The sequence below is a fragment of the Symphodus melops genome (assembly GCF_947650265.1).
Source record: "Symphodus melops genome assembly, chromosome: 20".
NCBI classification, from domain to species: Eukaryota; Metazoa; Chordata; class Actinopteri; order Labriformes; family Labridae; genus Symphodus; species Symphodus melops.
This window is the reverse complement of record NC_136710.1, coordinates 16,529,587-16,553,219: the sequence shown is the minus strand read 5'-3', so window position 1 is coordinate 16,553,219 and position 23,633 is coordinate 16,529,587. Positions and strand designations below refer to the sequence as shown.

General features: G+C 39.5%; 2 protein-coding genes and 1 long non-coding RNA gene across 3 annotated transcripts in view; all 3 read right to left on the bottom strand.

The window, feature by feature from the left end:
• The window catches only part of LOC306841907, a 117,835-nt gene extending 96,218 nt beyond the window's left edge, over positions 1-21,617 (bottom strand). Inside the window, exons 1-2 of the long non-coding RNA XR_013781615.1 lie at positions 21,536-21,617; positions 21,409-21,452 (exon numbers count right to left, since the gene is read on the bottom strand). This is a non-coding gene — a long non-coding RNA (uncharacterized lncRNA). The remainder of the gene's footprint in view (positions 1-21,408; positions 21,453-21,535) is intronic.
• On the bottom strand, positions 1,764-23,406 carry LOC306841587 (immunoglobulin kappa light chain-like; the record flags this gene model as incomplete). Its single annotated transcript, XM_079371530.1, has 6 exons — positions 23,248-23,406; positions 18,812-18,838; positions 17,982-18,050; positions 14,317-14,384; positions 13,758-14,191; positions 1,764-2,045 (listed from the first exon to the last, which is right to left on the bottom strand). The coding sequence occupies exons 4-6, from the start codon at positions 14,357-14,359 to the stop codon at positions 1,764-1,766; spliced, it is 759 nt and encodes a 252-aa protein (XP_079227656.1). The 5' UTR covers positions 14,360-14,384; positions 17,982-18,050; positions 18,812-18,838; positions 23,248-23,406.
• Positions 21,719-22,674, bottom strand: LOC306841586 (uncharacterized protein; the record flags this gene model as incomplete). The annotated part of the gene is made up of 3 exons (XM_079371529.1): positions 22,598-22,674; positions 21,764-22,465; positions 21,719-21,732 (listed from the first exon to the last, which is right to left on the bottom strand). The coding sequence occupies exons 1-3, from the start codon at positions 22,650-22,652 to the stop codon at positions 21,719-21,721; spliced, it is 771 nt and encodes a 256-aa protein (XP_079227655.1). The 5' UTR covers positions 22,653-22,674.
• Positions 23,407-23,633: the final 227 nt, after the last annotated feature.

Here is a 23,633-nt window from a genome sequence, read left to right as displayed (position 1 = left end):
GTCTTCTTGATCTGCTGGCCTGGTTCACCCTTAAAGCAGCGTAATGAAGATTATCTTCATTCATGTGACCCTAAACACAGAAAAAAATGATAATAAGTAAACAGCAAAAACTTAAAGTACAAATATTCAAAGTAATTCTTCTGAGCTTAAGCGCAACAACAACAACAATACAAATCATAAACTGTATTTCTTAAAGAAAATGTTTAAACCCATGTTAAAAAGTGCATTACACCAATGAGTTGAGATAGGGCGGATACAAATAAAAAATAAAAATCCAAAATAGAAGTAATAATGAAATAATAAAAAATATAAAATGACATTAGATTGGGAGATTTACTTTGAGTGATCCAATACCCCCAATTAAGAATAACAGCTGATCTAATCTTCAGAAAATAGGTGCTCAAACAGGCTGTTTGGAGACTTTCCCTTCATGACATCACAAATGGCAGTAACTCCTCCCCCAGGTGGGTGACACTTCCACAGCGAGGTGTTTGTTCTGCCCTCTGAGTCTGCCTTCTCACTGTAAATAATAGGACATGGTGCAAAAAAGCCGAAGCTACCCAAGCCTGTTCTGAGCAGGGCTGACAGAGAGGGGTTTATCAATCAAATGCAGGATCAGAGTGTATTTACAACAAGAAACTTCACAGACATGTTTTAGGAGCTCCGAGACTTATTTTAACTTTTAGAAAAGGAGTGTAATATGTGACCCTGAAGTCTTGGCGCCAAAACAGCTGCCACCTTTTGTTTGTATTTTTTTTGCAAAATGAAGGAGATTGTGGCTGGATGACATAAGCGGTCCCTATGTGATGCAAGGGATTAGTGTGATTGAATTTTAACTCAGGCTTAAATAACATGCAGAGATCAAAATCCTGGGTTGAACACACTGGGATGTTATTTGAGGAAATATTCAGGCCTAAAATAAAATGCTCAGTTATGTCTGAAGTAAGCTTTGGGACAATAATTTCTCGATAGCGGCCAAACAGTTTTCTAGAGATATTGAGTTGCTGGAGACGGTCGAGTTAACATAGACAACTGATCAGTGTAAAAGGACAACTGAAGACTAACTCAAGAATAAAGAATCTTTTCATAAATACTAGTTGCACGAAAATGCAGAAGAGACAGATTATTTTATTTGTTTTGCTCTATTTTTGAATATTTTGTTGATATTATCTATATTCTTAATTCTTTACATTTCAACTTTTCTCCAAATGATAAACGATACCCTTCCTCAGGAAGTAAGACTTGCTGTTCAAAATTCAAGTTATTGGTAATTTACTGGTAATTTGTACTTTATACTCCACTGTTAAAGATTCGGGAGCACAGATGGACTAAATACAAAACCAAATTGCCCTCCTTTCTTTGAATGATCAGAAATTTGGTGGAAATACCTGTGAAGTCGTCACGGAAGAATCTGACGTTTCTGTAAAACAAAAACGAGCCATTTCATTACAATTCTAAAACTTACGATGATCCACTGTTTTATAGATATGCATAGAAACTAAAAAGTACTAATTACCTCTGGGGTGACAGCAGATTTTTCTCCAAATATTGAACAGTCTCACAGCGAGTGAAAAACTAAGGATGGTGGTGAATGTCAAAGCTCCACTCAAGAAATACACCAAGACATGGGAGTATTTCTCTTCTGCAAAGAGACAGACAACAGAGGTCATTGCTGAGCAGCTTCTTTTTCTTTTTTTTTTTTTTAAGTTTTCACTTGATTAGATGTAATTATAAGTATCAGAAAGCAATAGTTTCTGTAGGAGTTACTTACTTTCAACATTCAGCTTGGTCCCGTTTCCAAACAGAATGCGTCCACATGAGGCGACAGCGCAGTAGTAAGTCCCAGCATGAGAGCGGCTGACGCTCTTTAATGGCAAGTCGTAGACACAGGTGTGTGTTTGTGAGTTGGAGCTCCTCACACACTGATCATTCCTGCCTCCATGGGTGTAAATGAGTCCTGGATGAGATTCTTCAGAGTTTCTGAACCAGTAAACACTGTGTTCTCCATCACAGGTCCCAGTGTGGACTGTACAGTTCAGAGTCACAGAGCCTCCTGTCTGGATGGTCTGAGAGTCTGACTGATGGACAGCGGGGATGTTCAAACCTGAACTTTTAACACTGACGAAAGTACCCTTCACAAATTCAAAAGTTATTGAAAAGCTAACGGCACAGTAGTAAGTAGCTGCATCTGAAATTTGTAAATGTGTGATATTCAGAGAAACTCCACCATTTACAGCTTCCAGTGTAAAGCGTAGATTGTTCTTCCACTCATGATTAAATGCTGTCTTTATATTGGTCCCAAAGAAGGTTGACATCAGCCTTGGTTTCTGTCCGAGAGGTTGCTTATACCAGAAAAAACGTTGTACCGTTTTGTCTTCATGGAGACATTTCAATGTGATGTTGTCTCCGACATGAGCTGATATAAATTCTCTCTCTTGATGAACAGATGAGGATTGATCGGTCATCTGAGCTGAAGTGACAAGAAAGACAAAATAAATGTTAAATAGATTGTTAAAGTCTAATGTACTTTTTTACTATCAGAGGAACACATTCAGAGGCTTTAACAGGTAGAATGACCTGAACCTAAAAGAAAAGAAAAATCAACTCACCACTTTTGTCCAAGAGGAGTAATGTAAAATAGAAAAGTAACTTTGGAGATGTCATCCTGAGGAAATTGCAGTGCTGAATGAGAAGAATCTTGTTCCGTTCTCGTCACCTCATAGAGTAGACTGCCTTTGATTGGTCAACCTGTAGTGACACTTCATGTCCTATTATGGAAACAAGCCACGACATTCACCGCCAGCAACAGCCACATCAAACTGATCTCAGTTGAAAACAGTTTTGTGTTCTTTTTAAACACCTGCAGACCTAATTCTGTCTCCATTCTTTCTGTTGACATCTGATGTATTTAAACTTTGTGATGATGTCGGCTCCAATTATAAGTTTCAAGATAATTTGTTTTATTCTGCTGTGCTGTGTGTCATTATATCTCAGTGATGCAAGTGTCACTAGACAGAGTAGGAGACATCTCTCATCGAGAAATGGACTCCTACATGGCACAAGTCTTGGTTTCAAATTGAGGAGCGCAACAAGAGTTCCTTGTTTATGCCAATGTGTGAATTTAGCAGAATAATGCCATTCACAATGGGTAAAGTTTCCTTTAAAATAAATTCTGCTCACTTCATACAATGTGTTTTCTAGTGTTGCATTGATTCAGTGGAATAGTAACCCAGTAGAGAATTGCTCTCTGTTGTGTCATTTCAGTCAACGATATTGTTTATTTGCTTCGTAATCTGTCAATCAGGGTCGTGTCCTTTAGGTTTTGCTCCATATGGCTTGGTTGATGAATGCTTACTACTGATTGGCCATGGGAGGTTATGTTCAACCCCTTCCCGGGAGATGTCAGAGAGTGCAGGGTAAATTTCTTTCAGGTATGGCTGAAGTAGAAAAAACAACAACCTGTAGTAGCGCTATGAATACAGGAGATCGCAGTAATGCAACTCTTTGGATGCCAACCGCCTTTAAACACACAGTATATAAGATCTGCTGCGAGGGGGCTTTCAATCAAAACATAACAAAAGATGATGTTGAGGCAGGCAGGGAATCGTGGGAGTGATTCTTTCAGCAACTCCCCCCAAACCTCTATTTGAAAATCTAGCTTTTAATTGACAACAAGTTCTGAACAGGCCTGTAGTTTAACAATACCTAAAATGTATTAGGAATTTAGCAGCAGTGCTAACATTTAGCCTCATATATTGTCCATGAAGGGATAAACTTTGGGGCTGTTTCTTTTGTGATAACCTATGTGAAGACCTTTAAAATAATTATGCAGTTTCACAACAGACAATGTAACAACAGCTACCATGTAAGCCAGCAGAATTGCTCATGTTTAGTCTGAACAATATTCTGTGTTTACTTGATGCTAAATCCGGACCTACAAGTGTATGGCCTGGAGGCAGGGCACTGAGCCAGGACAGTCCAGACATGGAGAGTAGATTAGGGGGGCGGCCATGAAGAAGACCAGGAAGAGGCCAGTCCTTTTAGAAACAAGAGTGGGCAGAGTCAACAAGATCTCTGGCGCAGAAGTCAGAAAATGGCACTGGCTTTGTCAGCCCTTGGTCTTTTAGTGGAAAAGAAGAGGCGGAGGTGACAAGAAACGAGAAACCGCACTAATGGGTGAAAGCATGGATACTTCAGCAAGATGCTCAAGGGGCTTTCTCAAACCTGATTCAACAAGTTGAATTGACCAAAAAAAGGCAGACGGGGACTGACGGGTTGCGACACATGGTAAATACTAGGGCTGCTCACCAACTTTATATACAAGCGATAATAAAGATAAACAGCAGTAAAGGCATATACTGCTACAAGCATGTACTTTGAATGAAACATAAATGGCCACGGTGGTATATAAAGTAGCATTTAAATAAAGTTTATTTAGCGAAACAATGTTTTCATTACACAAAAAAACATGTCTGAAACTCAAACTTTGTCCGTCCAGAGTAGACGACAACAGGCCTCCAAAACTGGTTTTGCGAGCCCATACAGTCCCATTGTATGCCGAACAGAGCCTTCAGTCTCTGTTGCATCGCAGGTCACCCATGAGATGAACTCAAGACAAGACAGATCAATCATGTGTTTCAATGGATCAGATCAAGATATATATATATATATATATATATATATATATATATATATATATATATATATAAACATTACTGACACAATCGCAAATATAATATATACAAACATTTCAGAAAATATATTTAACAAAATGTCCATCTCAGTGCAGGTCAAAATTAATATCATATAATTAACTTAAGACATCAGACTCTCCCATTTATGTGTTTTTTTTTTACCTTTCATAATCTTTTTTTGGGATCATTTTATTAGATCACGTCAGGAAATTGGGAAATTCTAAACAAATGCATTTGCTCTCCTTTGTTTTTTTGTTTTTTTTCAAAGGTAGTAGTGCCCAGACAAGCCTATTGTTTTTAGTGTTTGGATATAACACAGCGCTGGTTTACAGTCTGTGTGCAGAAGCTCACAGAATACAGCAAGCGTTGGGGTGACATTTCTATCGTTAAGTGCTGATTGATGATAAATGCAGACACTAAGAGTCAAAGGCATGTGACTCGAGTCCACATCTCTACTTAACACAAATGATACAACGATAATTAACACAAGTGTCTCTCTGTTTGAGCATTTTGTAATAAGGCCATTCATGTTTTCTCTCACTGAATTAAATTAAACTGCAGAACTCTGAAGTTACACCCTAATGAAACTAAGCTTGTAAAGGCAAGTCTCAATGGTATGGACAAAAAGTCAGCCATTGGGGCTATGTGGACAATATTTATTATATACTGTAAGTATCCATGGAAAAAGGAAAGTGTGAAAATAGAATTACTGCATCTCAAGTCAAGTGAAATTCAGTTAAATAGCACATTTCAGCAAGAAGGCAAAAAATAACAAGTGTTTCACACGAGACATGAAAAGACTTGTGACTAAGCCATCAACCATCACAATAAAATTATACATGAAGATATGTTAAAAAAATAAGATCCTAAAGAAATAAAGAAACTTGACATCCAGCAACAATAATAGAGTACAAAATAAATAAAGATCTTCATTTGAAAAGTAATGATGTGATCTGCGTGCCTTTCAATGCTTGTGCACTCTGAAGGAGCCTCATCACCGTCAGGATGATGAGGTCATGACGGACGGATGTCATCCTGACGGACACACCTACTTTATCTTGCCCAATCAAAATGGGTTCAATGTTTACCAATCCAATTCTCAAGTATTTAGGCTCACAGTCTGCGCTGTCTGTGTCGGGCACAGCCCTGAAGTTAGTTTAAGACATCGGCCCCTCCCCTCTCCACTTCTCTCCTTTCCTTTTGTTTCCCCTTCTCTCTCTCTTAAAAACAAATAACAAACTTTTAAAAAGTTTCAGGAAAAAAAAGTTGGAGCCCTCTTCTCTCTTTAGAGCAGGGGTGTCCAAAGTGCGGCCCGGGGGCCATTTGTGGTCCTTGAGTGGATTGTTTGTGGCCCTTGACTTCGTTCGAAGAATCAGAAGATTTTGACCCCAGGCCTCATCAGATGGCATATTTCGTTCTTTTTCTTTTTCATGTCAGCGAGGGAGACCTATAAAAGCCTGACTATTCTTTCCAAAAAAATTAGAACACAACAGTTTCCCACTGCAATAAATTATTGTGTATTTACATTATTTTTTGAAGTGGTCAAAATACAAAAAGTTCCTTCCAATATTTAAAAAAAACCAAACAAACAAAAAACCCTGTGGCCCGTGAGCGATTCTAACATGACAATTTTGGCCCGCAAGAAAAAAAGTTTGGACACCACTGCTTTAGAGGCTTGTTAGATGCATATAGGGGAAATCATTTTCAAGCTTTTGTCTTTATTGTGAATGTAGAAGTAGTAAGATAGCAGGTTTGATCAACAAATTGTTGAGATTCAGGTCATGAGGTTAAAAACTGAGATAGGAGCAACCTAGGACACCATCAAAACACAAAAGAAGAGATGCTAATAGGATTACCACCATGTCTTAAAGGCTCATTTATAGTATTGTTACGGTACCCATCACTTTTGTTACAGAGAAATGTTAAATATACATGTCTACTGTTTTATACCTGAGTACACACACTCATCCTCTGTGTTTCGTGGTCTTCTGGGTCGGTTGACCCTGTGTGCCCTTAAAGCTGCGTAATGGATGTTTTCCTCATTGTGGTCACCCTGTTAATAAGACATGAGTATTAGTAAATATCAGAAAATCACCATATACCTTCTCAGAGTAAAGCTTAGTACTGAAAAAAGAACCGTATGAAAAACACTATTATTAATTTATTTTTCTTTTAAAAGAAGGGACGCATCCGACCAATAAACAGCTATCTGAATTTCCCTCAGAGTCTTTCGTACTAAATGCAGTGAGAAACTAAAGGTTAGTCATGGACATGTGCCAACATAACTATGAGTGGAGACAACATCACCCATGTGCCCATATGTGATTGAACATGTGTCCCAGTTCAGTGTGTATAACAAGCATACGTTGCTACGTGCAGAACGCTGGGATACATGGACTGGACAAAACACTGTCCATCATGGACAACACCCACCAGCCTCTGCACAGCACCTTCTCCAGGCAGAGGAGCATGCTCAGTGTCAGACTGCTGTCACAGTCGTGCTCCACGGATAGGCTCAAGAACTCTTTTGTCCCCGTGGACATAATACTGTACAACACTTCACTGTGACAGCAGGGGACAAGCACACAAGGACTCCTGGACTGATCTTTTTTCCCTCACTTCTAATATGCACTTTGGTCCTGAGAGTCAGCGTCCAGTTGGACACTTTAATGCCGATCTGACAATCACTTTACTTCTACATCTTTAATGTTTGGACATTTTAATGACAATAACTTTAATTTGCATCCTTAATGTCTGTATTCACTGTCTAATGTCTGTTGTTAATATATGTTTAAAAAAACACACTTTCAGACGGTCAACACTCGGGTATGCACAGGTAACATCACTGTTCTGAGTTTCCTTAGCTGTTTGGACTTCTCTTTTTAAATTGCACATATCTTTCTTTTCCTGCAGAGTTCATTTACATTTCTTTTTATAAGTATAAGTCTATTGTTAATAGGGCAAATTTGATTTTAAATGTTTTATTTTTATTTGTATAGGGGCCCTTGTAAATTTTGTTTTGGGTTATTATATATGTAAGGGAGGTGGATAGCAGTTTATTCTTGTGTCCTGCATGTCTTGTATATTGCCTGGATGCATTGAATTTCCCTCAGGATCAATAAAGTATCTATCTATCTATCTATCTATCTATCTATCTATCTATATGGCGACAGGGTCCCAACTTTTTTTCCCACCCAAAGATTGATTTTAGTTTTTTTGTATTTGTTTAAACAGTAAAGTGGGTTTAGCAGCACATCGGTACAGAGATTAGGGAATGACTTGATGGGCTGCCTCATCGGAGGTTTAAAGCCTCTGTACATGTGATGCAACCTCACAGCTCAGCCATCAGCGCCCCAGCAACACTTCTTTACAGTTTTACTCCCTCATTAGATCATAACCATACATTTAAAGAAAGTGGTCTACAGTTGAGAGAATACACTTTGTTAGCTGCAATTGTAGCTTGTTTCAAAGAATCTTTCATTAAGATTCAAGATTTTTATCACATGCTCATACAGATGGTTAAATGTAAGGACTGTTCTGCAGGCCATACAACTGGTGGAAAGGATTGGCAGGACGAGAGGTCAACTAGCAGGATTACAAACGCCACATGGTGACAACTGATGGTAGAAAGAACTTCTCAGCTGCACGGAAACAAGTGGTGGACTTTGCCGTGCGCCCTTTTTTTCTCTCTGGGAGAGCTCGCAAAACATCCCAGATTTATGAAACTAGTTTTTAAACTGTTTAATTTGGGAGAAAAGTGAATTGAATCATAAAGTACCTGTTCATTTGTTGTGGAGGGAGCCGAAATTCTTGCACCAGATTCTAGAAAATGATGAAAAAAATCCTTTACTATTAAACTGTATCATGTGATCAACACTGTTAAGAAAGGAAAGCGGTGACCGTACCTTTGCATTTGCAGCTCTTTCTCTTGTAGATTACATAGGTGAAGACCGCCAACAATACAAGCAAGGTGACGGTAAAAGTCAAAGCTCCACTCAAGATATACACCAGGTCAAGGGTGTTCTCATCTGTAGAGAGACATGAGTGTTTTAATGTGCAGACTTGTACTTTAACATAAAAAAGACAATCCCTGCTAAAATACTAACGCACATCTGAACTTCAGCTGGGTCCCGTTTCCAAACAGAATGTGTCCACATGAAGCGACAGCGCAGTAGTACGTCCCAGTATGAGAAACATTCAGGTTCTTCATTGGTAAGTTGTATTCACAGGTTTGTTGGTTGGGTTTCCTCGGACACAAATTATTGCTGCCTCCATGAGTGTAAATAAATCCAGGGTGAGATTCATCAGAGTCTCTGAACCAGTAAACACTGTGTTCTCCATCACAGGTCCCAGTGTGGACTGTACAGTTCAGAGTCACAGAGCCTCCTGGCTTGGTGATCGCAGATGCTGACTGATCGATCAACAGCTGAAAGTTCAAACCTGAGCCTTTTACTCTTAGAGTAATGCTTTCCATGAATTCAAACATGGACGTAAGGCTACGTGCACAGTAATAAGTAGCCATGTCTGTGATGTGCACATCTGTGATCTTTAGATGATTATGACCAACTTTATTATCAAGTGTGAAGCGTGGATTATTCTCAAATTCACCGTATAAACTTGAATTTTTGTCATATTTGTAGGATGAAGAGAGGAGCTCAGGTTTCTGTCCCAGAGTCTGTTTGTACCAGTAAAACTTTGTTGCTAAATCACCTTCATAGAAACAATGCAAAGTGACCTCCTCACCAACATTAGCCAATATGAATCTACTCTCTTGGCGCCCATTAATGATCGATCTTGGATCCGACGTCTGAGCTAAAGTAAGAAATAGAAAACGCTGAAATCATTTCAGATTGAAAAAATTTTCTTAATCAGCACAAAAGTTGAAGTAAATGTCATGAAAAGTGACCAAACAGCCTATAAGACAATTCTAAAACATAACTCACCCATCTCCCCCAAGCACAGACATAAAAGGAAGAACACAATCACAAGAGGTGTCATCGTGTTCAAACTTCTGTGTCGACTGAAACACATCTTCGTGCTCTCTTCACTCTTCAGAGGGAGGACAAAATCTGATTGGCCAGAGAGAAGTGACACGACACATCACTGCAGATGAAAAATGTTCTTCTTTGAAATACCGCAGGAAAACAAATACGATTTGGCCAAGGGTATTTCAATTTTTGCAATTTAAGGTGAACAAACAACATTGGTGTTTACTTATTTAGATAAGCTATTCTATAATTGCATCGTCACTACATTCCTTCGATGAGGATGAGACTTAATGAAATGAGTTTAATTTACTGAATAAGTAAGTATAAGTATAAGTTTGAGTAAAAAACACAAATATCTGTTATAGTTTTGAAAAAAAAAAGAGATTTTCAAAACCAAATTTAAATTGTAGTCAAGAGTGAAGATGTGAGGTTTCTTTTGTGTTATAGTGTTGCAATTTTTTTTCTTTTGGTGTTAACGTGGTTTTCAGCTAAAGGAACATGACAGAAAACCACAAAGCTTTTTCCACCTAAAGAGGAAGAAAGTGAAGGCATAGCAAAGGTTAACTTACTTTTTTATAGACACCTTCGGTTAATGTGACCGCTGTTTACTTTGTTTTGCTTCGATATTTGAATAAGTCTTTTCAGCTGCAGATAACTTTAAGTGGTCTTCATCTGAAGAGAGTGTGACAGAAAACCACAAAGTTTTTTCCACTGAAAGAGGCAGAAACTACAGACAAAGAAAAAAACTGTCGAAAAAACAGCAAAACTTGTTAAGCATTCACACTACCCCAAAACAGACGCAACTATCCGACAAATGAACCAAACAGCTGAGGTGTGACCACACTGTTAGAGTACGAACAACAGCAGGAATGGTTGAGCTATCTAACAAGGGATGCTCAAGCTCCTAAATTATGTTCAAGTGGTGCCTTTATCTGCAGTTCCCACTTCTAGTTTTGACTTGAGTCCAAAGCTAACATAAGGCAGAGTGGCTCTGAATCTCTTTGATATACAACTTAAAGGGACAGAGATTTAACAAATTAATGCTGCTTTAAGACAATGAAAAACCCCAACCACTGACTGAGGTCCCGTCCTTCTCCAGTGCCTTCAATATTGTCTTGATTTGATCAGGAAGCTTTGATATAGAAGTTTCTGTAATTATTTAAGACTTTAAATTTGGTATATAAGTTATGATCTCAAAATGAATCAGTGTCGCCACAGCCACACGTGGTATAACAGAAGATTATACTTATTTTTTTTTAAATGCCATGGTTGTTGGGGAGGTACCTTCTGGTGGTGCAAAAAAAAAATAAAAAAAAATCATGATCAAACCAGTTATTAATCCAGGTGCCATCTTGTTTGTTCAGCCATGTAATGGAGCTCAGGGTAAACTCAACCAGGGAGACTGCTTATTCTGTCACATATTCATTCATCTCTTCATTCAATTTAACCACTCCCCCTCACACTTCCTGTCTCTCCCTGCTTTGGTGATCAGCTGATCATGGGCGTTCATTCTTTAAGTAATAAACCAATCATATTCTGCTATAATCCCCGACCCTCCCCCGACCCAGTCACCCTAATTCTAGCTCAGCGGAGGTCAGATACATCAGAAACCAACGACTCATCACTTCCTTTTGTCTTCACCACCACCAGTTATAGACTCCATGAGAGGTCCTATCCTGCTGTTGGCCTCATTACCCCTCTATGAAGTCATTATGATTATTGCTTTTAGCCTCAAGCGTATTGGGTTTTCACAAAGAAGGTAGTTAAGTGATGGGTTGAATGATATAAATGTCCCTAAAGCTGACTATCAACAGATTGGATAATATTAATGCATCATATCACAACCGTGGTTCTGATCTAACAGACAACACTGAGACTCTGTGCAGGCTGAAAGATAGACAAAGTGTGGAGCCATTATATACAGTACAACAGGTGTCATAAATTCCTTCCCATTTTGGATATACATGGTCTGGAGAATCACATCACCTTTACTCTTTAAATGTCAAACCTCTATTTGAGGAACAGTTCATTCTACGGTCTACTGAGGCCATACATTATACTTTTGTGATACCTCATATAACGTGTTTCTCTTCAAATATGGTCATAGCTTCTCAGAATAGATCGTAGTCTGCAAACATCAAAGTCACCTCTACACAGTGTAACCAAACTGAACATATTCACAGAAATTTGCACCATCATTAAGATATTTCATATTAATGCGAAGGAGTCTTTTCTTAGCATATATATATATATATATATATATATATATATATATATATATCCCCTGTGCAATGTGACCTTATCCACAGCACTCCAGCTTGTTTATTGAAATATTTCTGGGTCTTCACTGCCAAGGCCGATTTATCAGGATCTGATGTCCGTCAAGCCCAAGAAGATTACACAATCTGCTCCTTTTTTTTTTCTTAAATAATTTTAACTAATGTTACCAGCTATCAATCATCAGTTGTCTTTGTAAGTTTCTCCTGTGTTGTGATGTATGATATGATACACTTTAGCAGTGAACAGTCCCATTAACAACTGACAAACAGAGACCACACAATGCTTCAACAAACATTTGTTGATGTCAAATGGAAATGTACTATATAAATACATATAGGTTCAGAACCACTATCACTCACCGTGATTGATGGCCATCACCGTGTAAAAACAGATTTTTTTGGGTACAAAATAAAGAATTTAGATTTCTTTATGAAATTGCTTTATTGCAAAAGTGAAAAAAGGTACAAAGATTTCATTTTCATGATTTTTTTGTAATGGAAGGAAAACCCACATTAACTTCCTTTTACATCAAAATAATCGTTTGAGTTATTAAGCTCAACACTATTTTCAATAAACCAATAGTTGTCAAGTTTAATGCACTGGAAACACTAAAAAATCTCAATTATTCATGATTCAAATTTTTAAAAAATGACTCCCCATGTCCGAGACATCTTTTTTCTTGCCTTTTCTCTTTAAATAACATCCAAAGGACAAAATAACCAGATCAATGACCGAGATGTGCAAAATGTTTCATTTGTCCTGGTAACAGTGACACTGAAATGACTAAAACCAGAGATCATGCTTCCCCAATAAGATAATGAATACAGTCAAAACTTTTTATTTCCACGTGGTTGTTAGTGATAAAATAAAATCACTGATTCGGGTATAATTGATCACTGCACTAACAGCATCATGTCAATTGTAGATGAGATTTGTTTCTAAAAATTTAAATGTCATGAAATGCTTAATCCTAGAGCTTCACACTCGAGTACACGCAATCATCCTTTTCTTTGATTCTCTGTCTTCTCGATCGATCAGGCTGATGAACACTTACAGAAGCATAGAGGAGGTTGCCCTAGCAATACAGAAATGTACAAATTAAATCACTATATAGTCCTCTGTAGAAATTATGAACATGTTCACAAGGTTGAAAAGAGATTACATTTACCTCGTTGTCTCCACTTGATGGAGCAGATAATCCTGACTGAGACTCTGGATGTGAAACACAAAATGTACCTTTACTGTAAAGCTAAAATCTGTAAATAAAATGGGTCAAAACTCTAAAAAAATGTAACACTTACCTCTACATACACAGATGTTTCCCTTGATTTTCTTGAATAATGAGAAAGCCAGGGCAACGACCAGGATGGTGGTGAATATCAAAGCTCCGATCAAGACGTACACTAAAGCGGGAGTGGTCACGTTATCTGTCGAGAGACGACATTGGAAACAGATTTTAGGGTTTTCATCTCTAAGTTTGGGCAAGAGTTACAATTAACTACAACTCGAATGACTCAAGCTACCAACCTTCAAAGTCCAGCTGGGTCCCGTTTCCAAACAGAATGTGTCCACATGAAGCGACAGCGCAGTAGTACGTCCCAACATGAGAAACATTCAGGTTCTTCATTGGTAAGTTGTAGACACAGGTGTGTGTTTTAGAGTTCTTCTCACTCTGATCATTCCTGCCTCCATGGGTGTAAATGATTTCCTGATGAGATTCTTCAGAGGTTTTGAACCAGTAAACACTGTGTTCTCCATCACAGGTCCCAGTGTGGACTGTACAGTTCAGAGTCACAGAGCCTCCTGGCTGGATGGTCTCAGATTCTGACTGATGGATTAAAGCTGGGACGTTCCAACCTGAGTCTTTTACACTGACTACAGCTCCCTCCAGAAAATTTAATACAAATTTAAAACTACTTGCGCAGTAGTAAGTAGCTGTGTCTGAAACTTTCAAATTCAAAATTGTTAAGTGATTTGTTTTATTTTGAGTCTGGAGTTGGAAGCGTGATTCGTCTGCAAATTCATCCTGGAAAGTTATTTTTGTATCGTACACGTAGAAGGTAGAAATAAGCCTCGGTGTCTGACCCAGACTTTGTTTATACCAGTAAAGCCATGCTGAATCTTCACCTTCATAAAAACATCGCAGAGTCACAGTGTCTCCAACTTTAGATGAGACAAAACTTTTTTCTTGATGAACAGAGACAGATGGTTCCTGATCAGGCAGCTGAGCTGAAGTCAATTAAAGAGAAAATAGATACAAAATCAGTAATAAGATGTCAAACAATGAGCCGAAGAATACTCTGAAATCTGAAAAACGGAAGTTTAAGAAGTATAGTCTTAAAAACACAACTTACCCATTCCCCCCAAGAACAAATGGATCAGAAAACAGACAAACATTGTAGATGTTGACGTGTTGGAGTTCCTGTATTGAATGAAAAGACTCTCAATACCTTCTCCACTCTTGAATAACAAGCCTGCATTTGATTGGTCCGCCTGATGTGACACAATACGTCCTCTTCAGGAAACAAAAGATCACATGTTCACTGACATCTGTACTTTGTAGTTTGTTTGGGGAGAGTTATATGAAGAATATAACTTGATAGTGGTAGGATGTTTAAAATTGATTATAGAGAGTTTACAGTAATGTTGTACAGTAAAGTCTAAAAGTGTTGTCATAAATCTTTTATTCTCATCTTAATTTGATTTCATACATATCAGGGCACATCTAATTTGTGTTCATTGTTAATATACAGTATGTATGTATTCTTGACCTGCCCTTCTCATTACCATATTTAATGGATACAAGTAAAAATCCATGTAAACCTAGACGTTGCTTCAGCAATCCAAGCATTGTCTTTGTTTTAAACCAGGAACATTATCTTCACTATGGAAATTGTTACGTTTGCTTAATTCACAGTTGGAGTTTGCCTTTTTGCTGCCTATTCAGCCCGAACTTATTGAGCCACCGTAGTAAAACTGACAAGTAATGTAAGCTAATAGCCCAATGCTATTTAGCTTTTCAACCATTTTAAGAACCAATTAAATGAGACCTCGAATAACTGCAGATTAATAATACAGTACGCATCATTTAGAACTAACAGGTTCTAATATAATTTATACTTTATTAATCCCACGAGGGGAAATTCAGTTTACATTCTGTTTAATGGACATGAACACACACAGGCCGAAATACACTCATGCACAAACAGGATACTAGTGTCATGCATTAATGGAGAGGTCTCAGATTGAGGAGTCTGCCCACAGCAAGCGCCCCAGAGCAGTTTTGGGGTTTGGCGCCTTGCATAAGGGCACCTCGGCAGTGCTCAGGAGGTGGACTGACACCTCTCGAGCTACCAAACCAATTTCTAGACTTCTTCCGTGCCAGGACTTTAACCGGCGACCCTCTGGTTCCCCACCCGGGAACTGCTGCCCCACTTGTCCTGCTGTATACATGCAGGCTGAAGGTGATACTGACACACATGCAACGTAATATAGCAAATCACCATCATACTTGTGGGTTCGCTTACTATAATGTGCGTCTTATTCTGTACTACACTGAGAAGCCTATGAGTCTGTCATTGAGGAACTTGGTGAAGTTTAAAGTTTGTACCACTTTCTTTCATAGAATTCCACAGAAGTTTGATAAGTCAAGAAATTGCGTTCACAGTGTTGCTTGTGTTGGCGTACAGGTAAACAACTGTTTTTGGATGCTTTGTGGTATTTGTCTATGTGAGGGCAGACCTCTTCCACTTCCTGCTAAAAATGGTAGCTGTTCTGACAGAGACAAAACCCCCCAGAAAAGTTGAATTATCACACAAAATGACAAGCTCTGATCATGTTACTTCTCAAGGCCACCAAATCAAAAAAGTGAAGTGCATTTGTTGCTGAAAATCAGCTACATCATACAAACAAAAGGTTGATAGTTGACTTTGGTAGGTTGAATGCTAAGATCCCTTTCTAAACTGTAAATCCCCAGGTTCTGTACACACATCTTGTACTTAGATTACTTGCCAAACAAGAGTACAATGCAATGAATGACATTTGGCCCCTTTGGCCATTGAGCAGATTTGCATCATTCAAATTTATCAGAAAACCTGAGTATTGACTGACAAAGTCCAACAGCAAAACAGTCTTTCAATGGCCAGCTGAGCATCCAGAAAGTCTTCATTAGAGCAGCCTTTCTAAACAGTACAGGCTTAGATGTCTCAGGAGCAGCGACCTGAGGCTAAAAATCCCTGAGCTCTCTGAAGAAGAAGCCCCATTATACACTAGAGATCTGCAACCCAAGCCCCATTTAGCCTTAACCCCGGGCTCGTTTGGTCCGAGCCATGATCTAACCCACACACTGCTGATAATCGCTCAGACTAAAGTAACATGCGAGTTGACCCTGGCTAATGCCAGAGAGCTAATTATTGATCATCTCAGGAACCTATTAAATCATGTAAGCGAAGTCAACTTCATCCACTGACTGCAAACACACTGCTTCAAGTTTATAGTTATTTCAGATGAACAGTTTAATTTCTGGGTTACAATTTACACAAAAAAGACATTGGCATAGTTTAAAATCTGAAAATGACAAATACAGTTTACAACAAGGCCTTAAAAACTTCTACAGCATCAATTAATTAAACTGAAAACAAAATGAGGCTAATATGCAAGAATGAATTTCTTACTCACAAGAAATAAAAGAATGTTTCATCTGCTTCAATTTGGGAAAAAATATTTCCTGAAAATCCAATTAATCCAAATTTTATTAACTCTTAAAATGTGCAGATAATAAAATCTGCAACACTTTAGAAATAAGCACAAATGTAACAGGTGCAGTTTTAGCTCCTTAAGCCGTGGTACACACACTCACTCCAGGTTGGATCCCTCTCACCTCTGGATCTGTTGCTCAGGTTGACAGCAGCATAATAAAGGTGGTCCGTGTTTTGGTAACCCTGGTAACAAAAAAATGCGTTTGACAATACGGTCATTCAATTAATGCAATATTAATAAAATTATAAATACAGTATGAAATGGTAATGTAGGTGAGCTCACCTCTGCCGTGGCGGTCGATGAAGCTGAAAAGCTTTTTTCACACTGGTTGAGACGCAAAGAAAACAGTTTTTTCATTAAAAAGTTGTGCACAGACAACATGAGCTTTCAAAACTAAACAATCCTACCTGGAGATTGGCTGCTGTTCCTCTTGTTCATCATGCAGAGTGTGAAGGCCAGTAAAGCAGAGAGCATGGAAGTCAATGTCACAGCTCCCTTCCAGAGGAAAGAAGAGTCTGCAGAATCTGTACAGACAGGAGGAACAGAGATGTTGCATGTGTTCACTTTTCCCTGATAAGTTTGTTCAGACACTAACAATGAGTTCCTTTCATATGCCAACAAAATATACCTTCAAAGTCCAGCTTGGTCCCGTTTCCAAACAGAATGCGTCCACATGAAGCGACAGCGCAGTAGTACGTCCCAATATGAGAAACATTCAGGTTCTTCATTGGTAAGTTGTATTCACAGGTTTGTTGGTTGGGTTTCCTCGGACACAAATTATTGCTGCCTCCATGGGTGTAAATAAATCCAGGGTGAGATTTTTCAGAGTCTCTGAACCAGTAAACACTGTGTTCTCCATCACAGGTCCCAGTGTGGACTGTACAGTTCAGAGTCACAGAGCCTCCTGGCTTGGTGATCGCAGATGCTGACTGATCGATCAACAGCTGAAAGTTCAAACCTGAGCCTTTTACTCTTAGAGTAATGCTTCCCATGAATTCAAACACTGACCTAAGGTTACATGCACAGTAATAAGTAGCCGAGTCTGTGATGCGCACGTCTGTGATCTTTAGATGATTATGACCAACTTTATTATCCAGTGTGAAGCGTGGATTATTCTCAAATTCACCATAAAAACTTGCATTATTTTCATATTTGTAGGATGAAGAGAGGAGCTCAGGTTTCTGTCCCAGAATTTGTTTGTACCAGTAAAACTTTGTTGCCATTTCACCTTCATAGAAACAATGCAAAGTGACCTCCTCACCAACAGTCGCCGATATGAATCTACTCTCTTGGCGCCCATTTATGATCGATCTTGGATCCGACGTCTGAGCTAAAAGTAAGAAATAGAAAACGCTGAAATTATTTCAGATTGAAAAAATGTTCTTAAATCAGCACAAAAGTTGAAGTAAATGTCATGAAAAGTGACCAAACAGCCTATAAGACAATTCTAAAACAGAACTCACCCATCTCCCCCAAGCACAGACATTCAAGGAAGAACACAATCATAAGAGGTGTCATCGTGTTCAAACTACTGTGTCGACTGAAACACACTTTAGAGCTCTCTTCACTCTTCAGAGGGAGGACAACATTTGATTGGCCAGAGAGAAGTGACACAATATGCCTATATAAGGAACATCACATCCTCCCTCCATTAGGGGCCAAACATTCTGACGTGTAATGGACGTGGTGAAGATTTTCACCAGGTTTCTTGACTTGGTTAAGCTTCTATTTGTTCCAATATATGTGATTGTGTTTCATCAATTGGATCACTTCCCACCTTGTTTAGGTGGTCACTACTCCACTACCCTCAACAGATTTTATGACCAAGCCTCTGCTGGACAAAAGATTGTTCCATAAGCCTCAAGCCTGGTTGGGTTTACTTGAAGAAGGAGATAATATTTTAATGTTGATGTTACGGTAGATGTAGCAGGAGTTATTTCAAATAAGCCTATTTAGAAATAATCTGTCCTGTTTAACTAACGTATTGCCCCCAATGCAAGGGCCAAAGGTCACAATTCAGGAAAACAGGAGGAGGACGGAAGTGCAGGTCAAGAAAAAATATTTTTTTAAACAAAAAAAGCAAACACTTACTATTCAAAATGTCCAGCTGAAAAAAACCTTAGGAGCCACGAGAACCCACCAGGAACAGGAAAAGACTGACAACTAACATTCAACAGCAACATATGACAACGAGCTGACAGGAACACTGAGACTAAATAAACACTGGGGTAATCAGACACAGGTGACACTAATGACACAGGTGAAGACAATCAGTTGGTGTCCGAGACAGACGGCCGGAGGTCAGATGACACGACCGCAAAGTCTATCATCGTCCTCCGGCCTAGGGAGTCCTGGTGCCACGTGCACTTATGGACATCCCTGTGCTCGAACATGGTGTTTGTTATGGACAGACTGTGACTAGCACAGAAGTCCAATAACAGAACACCACTCTGGTTCAGATCAGGGAGGCCGTTCATCCCAATCACCCCACTCCAGATCTCACTGTCGTTGCCCACGTGAGCATTGAAGTCCCGAAGTAGAACAATGGAGTCCCCTCTCAAGGGGCTGGGTTCCAGAGCCCAAGCAGTGCGTGGAGGTGAGCCCGACTATATCTAGCCGGTACCTCTCAACCTCCTGCACAAGCTCAGGTTCCTTCCCCCCCAGTAAGGTGATGTTCCACGTCCCAAACGCCAGAAGCTGCGCTCGGGGATCGGGTCGCAGAGGCCCCCGCCGTCGACTGCCGCCCGATCCACACTGCACCCGACCCCTACGGCTTCCTCTGTGGATGGTGGGTCCACAGGAGGATGGGCCCGCGTCGTCCTTTCGGGCTGAACCCGGCCGGGCCCCACGGGCAAAGTCCCGGCCACCAGGCGCTCTCCTGCGGGCCCCAACCCCAGGCCTGGCTCCAGGGTGGGGCCCCGGCTCCGCCATGCCGGGCGACGTCACGGTCCTATTTGTGTTTTTCATCATAGAGGTTTTATGAACTGCATTTACTCTGACCCGTCACCTAGGAGCTGTTTGCCTTGGGTGACCCTGCTGGGGGCTCAAAGCCCCCGACAACATAGCTCCTAGGGTCATTCGAGTGCTCAAACTCCCCCACCACGATAAGGTAGCAGTTCAGGGTGGAGTCAAGCTCAAATATATATCACTTTTACTTAATTATTATGATGTACATGGCCTGTGCAATGTGACCTTAACCACAGCACTCCAGCTTGTTTATTGATGTATGTCTGGGTCTTCACTGCCAAAGCCGATTTCTCTGGATTTGATGTCCTTCAAGCCCAAAAAGATTACAAATCTGCTCTTTTTAAAAAAATAAATATGTGAACTAATCTTACCGTCTTTCACTCATCAGTTAAAGGTGTCTTTGTAAGTTTCTCCTGCATTGTGATGTACGATATGACACACTTTACCAGTAAGTCTTATTAACAACTGACCGTCAACAGAGACCACACAATGCTGCTTAAAAAAAAAATAATTAAATAAATAATAAAATACATGTAAATTGTACTCTGTTGTATTGGTTCAAAATAAAAAAAGGAATATTACCACTTACTGGTATTGATGGACATCACCGTGTAAGAGAAGCTTTGTTTGGTACAGAACAAATAGAGACATTTGGTTTCTTAATAGAATGGTTTTATTGTAAAAGTAAAAAAAAAAAAAAAAAAAGCTACCATATAAAATGCATCTTTTTTTCTAATAAAGAGAAAAACCCAAGCTACTTCACAGAAACTTTGTACATCCCTTCTATGACAACAATGAACCCGTCTTCCAATGGCCAGAGGCGCCACCAGAAAGCCTTCATGAGAGTGGCCAGGTGGGGCCTTTTTGAACAGTACAGGCGAAGATGTCTCAGTCGTAGCGACCTGAGGCTAAACATCCCTGAGGGCTCGAGAGAAGACGTCCACACTAAAAGGTCTGCAACCTGACCCAAGCCCTCCAGAACACGAAGCCCGACCTCAGGCACGGGCTCGGGTTGGTTTGGGCTCGATTTTTTGGAGGCAAGCCTTGATCGACCCCTTTGCACTAACTAAAGATGTACAGTATGTAAAATCAACATCTTCTGACTGCAAGCCATTACTGTTTATAGTTCATTGTGATTCCATGTTAATTAACAGTTTTGGATCCAGTCTGTCAAACAATTTAAACATATTTGCTGATTTAAAGTCTGACGAGGACAAAAAGAAAACTGTTTACAACAAGTCCTTTCAAGCTTCTACAGCATCTATTAATGGAACCTCAAAATGAGGCTAATATGCAAAAATGCATTCCTTACTCACAAGAAAGAAAGAAGAAAAGAACTATTTATATAAAGATGATTTCAGAGGATGTTTTACCTGCTTCAATTAAGAAAAAAACCCATCAGTTACATTTCCTGGAGACCCCATTGATCCAAATTTACATTAACTCTTGAAATGTGCAGATAATGAAATCTGCATCACTTTAGAAATAAGCACAAATGTAACAGGTGCAGTTTTAGCTCCTTAAGCCGTGGTACACACACTCACTCCAGGTTGGATCCCTCTGACCTCTTGATCTGTTGGTCAGGTTGACAGCAGCGTAATAAAGGTGGTCCGTGTTTTGGTAACCCTGGTAACAAATATATATTTGACAATCCATTTCATTCAATTAAATATTAATAAAATTATAAATACAGTATGAGAGAGTAATGTAGGTGAGCTCACCTCTGCCGTGGCGGTCGATGAAGCTGAAAAGCTTTTTTCACACTCTGTTTGAGACGCAAAGAAAACAGTTTTTTCATTAAAAAGTTTTGCACAGAAAACATGAGCTTTCAAAACTAAACAGTCCTACCTGGAGATTGGCTGCTGTTCCTCTTGTTCATCATGCAGAGTGTGAAGGCCAGTAAAGCAGAGAGCATGGAAGTCAATGTCACGGCTCCTTTCCAGAGGAAAGAAGAGTCTGCAGAAACTGTACAGACAAGAGGAACAGAGATGTTGCATACGTTCACTTTTCCCTGATAAGTTTGTTCAGGCACTAACAATGAGTTCCTTTTAAATGCCAACAAAAAAACGTTCATACCTTCAAAGTCCAGCTTGGTCCCGTTTCCAAACAGAATGTGTCCACATGAAGCGACAGCGCAGTAGTACGTCCCAATATGAGAAACATTCAGGTTCTTCATTGGTAAGTTGTATTCACAGGTTTGTTGGTTGGGCTTCCTCGGACACAAATTATTGCTGTCTCCATGGGTGTAAATGAGTCCTGAATGAGATTCTTCAGAGTCTCTGAACCAGTAAACACTGTGTTCTCCATCACAGGTCCCAGTGTGGACTGTACAGTTCAGAGTCACAGAGCCTCCTGGCTTGGTGATCGCAGATGCTGACTGATCGATCAACAGTTGAATGTTCAAACCTGAGCCTTTTACTCTTAGAGTAATGCTTTCCATGAATTCAAACATGGACGTATGGCTACGTGCACAGTAATAAGTAGCCGTGTCTGTGATGCGCACGTCTGTGATCTTTAGATGATTATGACCAACTTTATTATCCAGTGTGAAGCGTGGATTATTCTCAAATTCACTGTATAAACTTGCATTCTTGTCATATTTGTAGAATGAAGAGAGGAGCTCAGGTTTCTGTCCCAGAGTCTGTTTGTACCAGTAAAACTTTGTTGCTATATCACCTTCATAGAAACAATGCAAAGTGACCTCCTCACCAACAGTCGCCGATATGAATCTACTCTCTTGGCGCCCATTTATGATCGATCTTGGATCCGACATCTGAGCTAAAAGTAAGAAACACAAATAGCTGAAATCAGTACACATCGTAAAAATGTTCTTAATCAGCACGAAATTGGAAGTAAATGTCATGAAAAGTGACCAAACAGCCTATAAGACAATTCTAAAACAGAACTCACCCATCTCCCCCAAGCACAGACATTCAAGGAAGAACACAATCACAAGAGGTGTCATCGTGTTCAAACTACTGTGTCGAATGAAACACATCTTAGAGCTCTCTTCACTCTTCAGAGGGAGGACAAAATTTGATTGGCCAGAGAGAAGTGACACAATATGCCTATATAAGGAACATCACATCCTCCCTCCATTAGGGGCCAAACATTCTGACGTGTAATGGACGTGGTGCAGATTTTCACCAGGTTTCTTATTTGTTCCAAAATATGTGATTGTGTTTCATCAATTGGATCACTTCCCTCCTTGTTTAGGTGGTCACTACTTCACTACCCTCAACAGATTTTATGACCAAGCCTCTGCTGGACAAAAGATTGTACCATAAGCCTCAAGCCTGGTTGCGTTTACTTAAAGAAGGAGATAATATTTTCAAGTTGATGTTACGGTAGATGTTGCGGGAATTATTTCAAATAAGCCTATTTAGGAAGAATCTGTCCTGTTTAATTAACTTAATGCCCCCAACGCAAGGGCCAAAGGTCACAATTCAGGAAAACAGGAGGAGGACGGAAATGCAGGTCAAGAATTATTATTATTATTTTTTTTTTAAACAAAAAAATCAAACACTTACTATTCAAAATGTCCAGCTGAAAAAAAAAACAACCTTAGGAGCCACAAGAACCCAACAGGAACAGGAAAAGACTGACAACTAGCATTCAACAGCAACATATGATAATGAGCTGACAGGAACACTGAGACTAAATAAACACTGGGGTAATCAGACACAGGTGACACTAATGTCACAGGTGAAGACAATCAGGGTAATCACACAGAGAGAAAATACAAGACAAGAAACACAGAAGACAAGAACTACCCATAATCCAGAACCTCACAAAGCACTCAAGAATATAACAAAACATTAGAAGTTAAAGTTTGCAAAACAAAGAGGAAGCACTGAAGACTACGAGGAAACATAACAAAACACACAAGAGAAACAAGCAACACCAGGATATAAATCTGAAGTCTGAAATATGAAACTAAATAAGA